This window comes from Phoenix dactylifera, chromosome 12 (genome assembly GCF_051530095.1).
Source record: "Phoenix dactylifera cultivar Ajwa chromosome 12, Ajwa_hap1_PhDact_Kaust_v1.1, whole genome shotgun sequence".
Taxonomy (NCBI): Eukaryota; Viridiplantae; Streptophyta; class Magnoliopsida; order Arecales; family Arecaceae; genus Phoenix; species Phoenix dactylifera.
In genome coordinates this window covers 16,989,737-16,999,394 of record NC_143201.1, presented here as the reverse complement: position 1 = coordinate 16,999,394, position 9,658 = coordinate 16,989,737, and the positions used below count along the sequence as shown (strand labels likewise).

At 38.0% G+C, this 9,658-nt stretch overlaps 1 protein-coding gene across 1 annotated transcript; it reads left to right on the top strand.

Annotated features, from left to right (window-relative positions):
• The first annotated feature begins 1,615 nt into the window (after nucleotides 1-1,615).
• On the top strand, nucleotides 1,616-8,440 carry MPL1 (Myzus persicae-induced lipase 1). Its single transcript, XM_008804035.6, has 9 exons — nucleotides 1,616-1,880; nucleotides 1,956-2,066; nucleotides 5,604-5,744; nucleotides 5,934-6,044; nucleotides 6,521-6,664; nucleotides 6,805-6,845; nucleotides 7,011-7,090; nucleotides 7,236-7,331; nucleotides 7,891-8,440. The coding sequence occupies exons 1-9, from the start codon at nucleotides 1,677-1,679 to the stop codon at nucleotides 8,208-8,210; spliced, it is 1,248 nt and encodes a 415-aa protein (XP_008802257.3). The 5' UTR covers nucleotides 1,616-1,676; the 3' UTR covers nucleotides 8,211-8,440.
• Nucleotides 8,441-9,658: the final 1,218 nt, after the last annotated feature.

Below are 9,658 nucleotides of genomic sequence, written 5' to 3'. Positions count from 1 at the left end.
TGATAAATCCACTTTACCATTTCCTTTGTTTTTCCTTTATGAGAATAAACCAAGGATGTAAGAAAAGGGGATATCAAAAGTTGAGATAGTCTGACATTTAGTTTGACATATTTTCATTGAGAGGCAGGTATTTATTAACATCAAATGACCTACAAACACATGAAACTAGAGATGGTTGGATGTCCAATCCAATGCCAGTCTATCTAGGACTCACCTATATACACTTGCTCACTAGTCACTAATATTTGAAGCACCTATAAAGACACGGAAAGTAGAGACAGTTGGGCGTTCACTACAATATGTATCCGGTTGAAAATTTGATTTATAACATACTAATATACTTGATCTCGCTCCATATCTTGTTTGCAGTTCCTGGCCTCCATGGCCATATTGTAGCATATAAGCTTACCAAATTGGATTTTTTTGCTAATAAAAAGCACATTGTTAAACTATGCCATCTCTTTTTCGTAACCATGGAACATAACCATCAAATCCTTGTTTATCTTATATCTGGTAACGGATGTTTTGATACTGATGTTTTGAAGGCTAGAAATGAGAAAAGAGTGGAAAATGATCAGGAAAAGTTGATCAATTAATTCAAAGTTTGACAAATAGAAGATGATTCTTCTTTGGAGAAAAAGGAACAGAGCTTCATCTATCTCAACCAGGTAGTGTGAAGTGAGATACAAAAAGGATGCCTACTTAGTCAAAGGACAGGAAGGAGGAAGGAAAGACACCAAAGAAGCTATTTGGTTGATGCCAATTAATCCAAAGAGTGAGTCGGTTGTCTTCTGTGCAAGCATGGTAAGTTGGCTTGTTCCCTCAAAAACAAGAGTAATTTTGGTTTCACTGCTTTGATATTGGCCTTCTTACCTGGAAGTCATTGTTCAGTTTCTCAAGAGGTGCTTACAGAGAATTTTCAGTGTGTGTGATGGGCTTAAATTTGAAACACAAATCAATGCACATTTCAAAAGGATAGCCAGATTCAAATGTATAGTAAGGCATAAGGCATCCATCAAGGCTAGTGTGTATGGTTGACCCCTCGAGCGAGGGACTTTGGACTGATGTGTCGCTTGCTTTCTAAATTTTTAGGGACTTTTTAGTAAAATGCCTGTCTTCACAAAAAAAAAAAACAAAAAGAAGAAAAAGAAAGGCTAGTGTGTAATCTCTCACGCAAGCTTCTCAGCCATTTATGAGGAGACAACCCCCCAAAAATTGATTCCTGCAAGAATATATTATAACATATTTGAAGGCTTTATACAGTGTTTTTTCTTCAAAAAAAATGGCAAGACAATGTGCTGTGTGTATGTAATAATCATAAATAGGGGGATTTTTCTATTAAAATTGAAGTTTCCAATCAATGCTCATCCTCACCCATTCTTTTCCCATATCTGCATTAATGTTCTTCTATATATAAACTAAAAATTCAACAGGAAAAGATCCCATTCCGTGTGGCACCACGCTAAACTCGAACATGGAAACGCGCACACACTTTAAGGTGGCGTTTGGGTCCGTTATCTCGCAAGAAAAAGCCAGGAAATCCTTGCCTTTTCCTTGCTTTCACACTTCTTTATCTATTTCTCCTCTTCTCCTTCCTCTTATAAAAGGACACCACCTCTCTCTTAGCTAGATACCACTCCCACTACTAATCATAGCTCAAGCTAAGCTTTATCAGCATGGGCTCCCATGGCTTGGTATGTGCTATGATCTCCATCCTCCTCCTCCTTGCCTTCCAATTGGAGCTCGTCGGAGCGCGCGTCTCGCACCAGCATGAGCTCCAAATGAACGATCGCATCGGCAACGTCGTTCCACCGCCGGAGATGGCCGGGACGTGCGCTTCGGTTATCATCCCACAAGGCTACAAATGCGAAGAACATGAGGTAGTGATTGCAAATACTAGCTTGTTTTATTGTATAATTCCATCATGTTATGAACTCCTTCTCCCTTTCCTTTAGGTGACAACCGAAGATGGATACATACTAAGCATGCAGAGGATCCCGGTGGGTAGAATTGGAGGTGGTGGTGCAAGGAGGCAGCCTGTGCTACTGCAGCATGGGGTACTCATGGTATGGTTTTTTATGCATGGAAGCACTTAATTTCATTTATTATATTTTTAGATTCTCTGTCCTTATAAGCCTGCATTGGTTTTCATATCATAATATCATAAGGCATGGATGCAACATGTGAAGCATTAATGGCACCAAGGCCTCCATTTTTATGCTCTCTATTTCAAGGATGTATAGGGAAATCTTGAAGCTTCAATTCTCCATTGTTTTATGAGTTCAAATTTGCCGGACACTTACGTCTCCTGATTGCACTGCAAGTCATGAAGAAGACCCATCATGTCATCTATGATGGCAATGATTAAAATGTGTAATGCATCAAGATTTATGGCAGCAACTTGTAGGTAGATGTCAAGTAAATGGGTCCCAAGTGATGATCAACATCATGGATCTTGCAAAGTAAAGCAACATCAAAGCCGAAAGCAGTCGTCGCCCTTTTTCTTATACTGTGTATCTCACTTTACCCCTAGTTTAGGCCCAAAGTTATTAAAAAAAGGTCTCAAATTTTTAAACATAGGCCTTATGGAGATGATCTTAACTTGCACATGGACGAGATAATATATATGGAATCAGATGTAGAATCCAGAATGAGAGTCCTTCATATAAAAGAATAAGGAGACACATGATCTAAGAGATATAAATGAGATGCTCATGTGCAGCTCTCTCTCTCTTCGGCCTATCAAAGGCAAATTGTCTCTAAAGCAACCTAATAAGTAATAACATAGTTCATATGTATATGATGCAGTAAAAGTATTTAGATTTTTTTAGATACTAATGCATATTGAACATTACTTCTTTTTTTTTTTTCATTCAGTTGCACCCGTAAACATCAAATTGGTTGTTGATCTTTTATTCAACATACTTTTCCTTCTATTAATTGGCTCTAACTTCCAAATGGATAGAACTTGCTCTCTCTCTCTCTCTCTCGATTTTTACGAACTTATACAATATATATATATATATATATGTGTGTGTGTGTATATGTATGATGTATGTATATGTATGTATGTATGTATGTATGTATGGGGCTCAAAAAGTGACAAGAGCCGAAACTCGGGTAGCGAGGCGTTAAAGACTTGTATTTCGTCTCTAGTGGCGGCGAGTGAGCGTTACATTGACAGCCGTCATCAGTTCCCTAGCCAGAATATTTTTCTTGCTCTTTTTGCAAGTTCTAAGTTTTACTCACGTTTTTGGCCATACCCACGTCCACATTCCGCACACGGCTCCCATCCTGTGCGGTACTGTTGAGATGGATGTGCAGACGGTCAGAGGCAAAGAAGGATTCACCTTCCTTCGCCCCCAATCCACCATTGGATTATCTAGTAATCTCGCTTTGAGATTTGTACAAAATACGATCCAACAATCGATATTTTTTTGGTGCAAAAGATGCAACCCGAACCCTATGCAAACTAGGGGAGGTAATGGGTCAAGTTCAAGCTAGATAAAGTAGAAATAATAACATACAAAATCTTGATCTTGATTCGACTTGACATCGGATCAAGTTCTCTTGATCTATACTCATGCATGAATTATTTCGTTCATCTGTTTGATTCTAATCTAATTTTATTCTGCAAGACCTAATTTCTAATAAATCTAAATTAGCATATCAAATCCAATATCTACAGTTTTACTGGTTAATTTTTAAATGATTTAAACAGCTATTATTAAGAAAGGTATTGAGTCAAAACTTTGATCGATATCTGATCCATTTAAAATTTTGCATCAGAAAATCTGAGCCATACCTAGTGCTAACTATAGCTTGACTCAAAGATAATCCATGCATGATAGAGTCAAGTCAAGTTTTTCTAGTCTGATCAATTTAATTTTACAATCCATAGTATAGGAAGTGTAGTGCACCCTTGTACCACAACAAGGATGTAGTTTAGTTTTTAGGTAGCCAGGTAGATCTGGACAAGTAATTTTTTGTGATTGCATGATAGAGCCAACTGAAATAGGAAAATGTTTTACCACACCAATTGATCACCCTTCCAGGGCACCAGTTTTATGTGGAAGTCGATGATCGATTACATGGTACATGGCTCTTGATTGATACACAAGTATTTTCTACATAGACTGATAATATGTGCAAGCAATAAAATCATCTAGGGTAGCAATATTCATCAAATTAATTACCTCTAACGAATTGCGTCTTCTCTTTTGTCATCCATAATATGATTTATTTGAGTGTGTGAGATGAGGCTGATTTGATTTATCGAATATAATTAGATATCCTATCATCTAGTTGTGAACTATTTCTAAATTGGTAGGCATCTACAAGTTAGACTATGCCCTTACAAGTGGAAAAGTCCAAGTTCTCAACAACATCGGTGACAATGATCAAAGTTCGTACTATCAATGGGGAGGAAGGAGCTTAGCCTTGAGCGTCATTTTCGGTTGTTTCCTTCTATTGGGGTAGGTGGACTTAAGAGAAAAGTAAATGGTGGGGGTCCAACCTTGCTAGTTACACATGTAGCTGATGCTTTCCTTTGCGTGCTTGGCAAAAATACTTGGAAACTGGAGTGTTGGGTGCTCAAATTGGCACTTCGATTTAAACAAGTGCATCACCACCAAATGCACCCAACACGTGGCATGAGATGGCGCAACTAGATGGATCTCTTACTATGTCACTATTTGTTAATCTTAGTCTTTCACCATGAGCACAAATAAGTATCAAGGACATTACTTGAATTCACATCTTAAGCATTCAAGCCAAGCATTAGGAACCTTATTATATATGACATACTAGATGCATTTACTTCGCAACCAGAATCGGAATCGGAATTGGAATGGTGGAATGGGAATCGAAATGGTCATATTCTCCGACGTATTTGATTCGTGACTGAAATCGGAATCGGAATCAGAATGGGATCTGAGCATTAGGTGAGAGTCTGGATTGGATTTTGGGAGATTACGGCATATTCCTATACCTCCTTGAAATCGTAATAGGAATGAGACTCTCTCCGGCCAAAAAGTTGGAATGAGAGCCACTCATTTCCATTTCCATTTTTATTCCCATTCCAAAGCTCAACTCTTTCCAATCAAACATACTCTAAAAGAGTCTAGCACTAGAGATCTAATGTACGCAGATGATGCCAATTAACTTAAGATAAATATAACAGCAGCATCATAGCACCAACAAGTAGAAAAAGGAAAAAGGAAGTATACTCAGAATGTTCTTTTGTTTTTGACTTGAAGAAAGTATGAAAAGATGTTAAAAAAAACCTGCTAATGGTCAATCGAATTTGGGGCATGTCTAGCAGCTAAGAATCATTCCATTGGTGATTTGCTGACAAAACATGCCAATTTTCCTAACCCAATATATTGTTCCATAGTCTTTTCCTTGCGATGTAGTGAAGCAAGAGTTCTTATTTTGAGTCATATAACTGCATAACTTGAATTTCAGCTATCTGCTGGCTATTTAAATCTGTGCTGATAACAATTTGATTGAGATTCTGATCGATACAATATCTGATGTCGAGACTTTATTGAGATTATTAACCAAAATTCTTGGTGTTTTAACTTGTTTGTTAATAATGGCAGGATGGCGTGACATGGGTACTAAACTCTCCTGAAGAATCACTTGCATATATTTTAGCTGACAATGGATTTGATGTATGGATTGCAAACACTAGGGGAACTAAGTGGAGCCGTCGCCATGTTTCCCTTACTCCATCCAACCCGGTTGATTATCATTTCTTACTCTGAAAAACAAAATTTATCGACTTATTTGAATCAAAATATAGTAATACCATATATATATATATATATATATATATATATATATATATATTAAAAAATTACTGCCTGTCTTACTTAAGATCCAAAGTAAGTTTATTTGCAATCAATCCCTAAGGATGGATCATGCAACAGGCATATTGGCATTGGTCTTGGGATGAGCTGGTCACTTATGATCTCCCTGCTACTTTCAACTTCGTGTATCAGCAGACCGGGCAGAAGTTGCATTATGTTGGCCATTCCTTGGTAAAGTTTCTTATGCCTTTATCAGACATTTCTTCAGTCTCTATAGTTGTACATGTCCAAACCATCTTAAATAACCGTTGCTACTTTGCTCTCTATTTCTACCATTCTTGACATGCAACCGGACGAGGTTAGCCAAAGACAGCTCAAGTCCTAAACAGAACCAAACAAATTGTATCAAAATTAGATAAGATTCAGAAAATCAGATCCATTTTGGAGAGAAATCATCACGTAGAACTAATCAGCTAGATCGACTAAACTTAATCCTCTTGCAAATTGTGTTGCATTGAGGTTCAAATCTTACAGTAACATCACATAATTTTTGGTTTAAAACATGGTTAAGTTCCATCTGAAGCAGAGCCATTCGCATCCCTATATCAACTATGTTACAATTGGTGTTTTGCGCACCATTAAATTTATTCAGCATATTTTACAGACACAGAATTTCTATAGTGATATTTTGTTTCTTCGTGTTACAGGGGACTCTTATTGCACTAGCATCAGTCTCTGAAGGTAGATTAGTGGATAAGCTAATGTCAGCAGCACTACTGAGCCCAGTGGCCTATCTGTCTCACATGACAACCCCAATAGGCATTCTTGCAGCCAGAGCCTTTGTAGACCAAGTAAGTTACCACAATATTGCTACTATTGTAACTTTCACTATATCAACATTGTCAAACCAATTTAAAGGTTGCTAGATTTCCATCAAATTTTGTAACTATTACTTGTATAGTTGTCTGATGGATTGTTGTCTCTCAAACAGATAGTTAATTGGCTTGGAGTTGCAGAGTTCAATCCCAAAGGGTAATTACACCACTAAAAATATTCTTTTTATAGATACCAGACCTCTGGCCTAACCTTTTAATTCTTCTCCACAGATTGCACTAATAATCTCCATCTCTTTTGTTAAAAATATCTAGTTTTGAGTTCTTCTAACTTGAGTTAAATCTTTTTTACTGAGGAGAATAGACCACATGTGGCACATTTTCTGGACGCGCTCTGCCTCGAGCCAGGGGTGGATTGCTACAACCTTCTGCAATCCTTTACGGGTATCGATTCATTTGATGCCACTGTGTTGTAGCAACAAGATAATAAGATTTGTTTCTTTGCATATTAACAAACACTAGATTGTCAAAATTGACACAAGTGCCAATTAATGTATGGTTCCTCCTGTGATGTAACCTTTGAGCTTAGGGAACAATTGCTGCCTTAATGCCTCCACAGTCGAGCTATTCTTGGAGTATGAACCGCAATCTACCGCGACAAGGACCATGGTGCACTTGGCACAAAGTAAGATTCTTAAGCAGATTGCCATAATCTATTTTTTCTTTGATATGTTGTCTATATCCCTGAAAATATGAATTCTGTTCTTTTTTCTTAACCTTGGTGCAAGTAAGAATACTTAATATTAAAAGTGAGATCTTCTTTTTTGTCATAGGCAGTGTATGATTGATAAGGAAACTTCGAAGATTCTACTTCAAAGTAGACATTTCCAAGTCCATATTTTAAATTAATTTTGTTATACTTTATCTCACATGCAGGCAACTGTATTTATAATATCATAATTGGATTAATTGGATTTCTTCAATAATATTTAAGAATGATGACAAATTGTTGCACTCCCCCAAAAACAGAAGAGTGAAGGAACAAAATGATGCAAAGTCAATTTTCCATTACTGACTCAATTCTCATTGCAGAGTTTTTTGACATTTTCCTTTATAACCTCCGAACTATCACAAAGAAAGAGCTTATAATCACATATAACATGCTAATTAGGATTAACAGCCACTGTCTGTAGTTTTCTATTCTCATAACAATGTCTAACAGCTGTAGTTTCTCAAATCCACAGCTTTTCGAGATGGCATCATCACAAAGTACAACTACGAGAACCGAGAAATTAACATCGAAAATTATGGGCAGAGCACACCTCCAATTTACAACATGTCGAACATTCCAAACAATCTGCCTCTATTCTTCAGCTATGGTGGTCGTGACTCGCTCTCTGATGTTCATGATGTCGAACTCTTGTTGGATAATCTCAAGTTTCATGATGGAGATAAGCTAACTGTTCAATTTGTGGAGGACTATGCCCATGCTGACTTTGTCATGGCAGTTAATGCTGCACAAATTGTATATAATGCAGTCATGGCATTCTTCAATCGCCAATAACAACCAATATTTGTCTGTGTCGAGGTGGTCGATAAAATCGCAGTATAAAATACTAATCTCAGTCTCCAAATGCAGGGATAGTATCATGTGCCAAAGTGTACTAGAAAAAAACAGTCTTAAATGGGACCTCCCTGCAACCAGATTGAAAGTTACAATGTTACAATGCTATAATGTTCTGATTATAAGACTGAAAGAATACCTCCTCCCTGAAATGGAACTTCTTGTATTAATGAGCTATTCAAATATTAAACTAGAACAGCTTACAATAAAGCAGTGGCAACTGATATGCAGCTCACCAAAAATTAGTTCCATCATCAGAAGAAAAACCATGAAAGGCCCCATCAAGAAAAGTTCTTGTCGACATCTAATTAGCTCCCCTTGTGAAAGTTGATTGCTTGTGCTTCAGCATTGCATCCTTCTTACCCTTCCGTTCGATAGGGAACAATATCTACGATCATTTATTTTCACATTTCTTACAACTTCTAGATGTTCTCCTGTGCTTGTCTCTTCTTTTCTACCTTAACACATGACCACTAGTACTCTTACAGGGGCCTCCTTTGATCTTTGTATGTTCACTAAGTTCATTCATGCTCACAATTCCTCTGTTATCACCATATATCTTTCCTCCTTTTTCTGTTCCCCTTGCCCTATCCTAAATAATTAAATGCACTAAGAAGGCCATGTTCTTGAAGTCTTGAATTGGTCATGTCAAATAACCTCTAAAGAACTAATATAGAATCTACTCAGATTTCTTTCTCATGCACGACCAAAGTCAACTTGTTTTGAAGCGTAATGGAGGAAGTGAGACACTCCCCTCAAAATTTTATTGATGAATCAGTCTATGTACAAAGATAAGTGGACAGGAAAAAACAGGAGTGCAGATGGATCATTTAGGTGTTAACAGAAGTGGAGAAAGTATCGAGATTAGCTTCTTGTGGCTGTCCTTCCATTTGATGGAGCAGATGGATTCCCAAAGTACGCAAGCATGGAGAATTTTGCACAGCAGTCAGAGGGCTCTGCACCTCCTCCTCCTCCACCACCCAGAACTCCGGCAACGGCGGCAGGTTCAGATCAAAATCTCTCACAGTGACACCCAAGCTCGACCACTTCTTAAGTTTGCCCACCCACTCTGCATCTCATCCTCATTCTTCATCGGCCGGTCACCACCCCCAGCCATGGCATTCCAATAAACCTCCATTTCCATTTTCACTTCCCAAGAGCTCATAACTTTAGAGAGAGGGAGAGAGAGAGTGCTTGATTTAGGCTCCGTTTGAAAACTTGGAATTAAGAGCCACTGAGGTGGTAGCCTAGTAGGAGCGTGGCCTTACTTCCAACCAAGTAGTTCCGAGTTCGAAATGCACGAGCGTCGATTAAATTGTGGAGACTGGATGTTTCCTGCTCGGACACGGGATTTGGAAGGGCGTATCGCTCTGCTAGTAGCCTCGGTG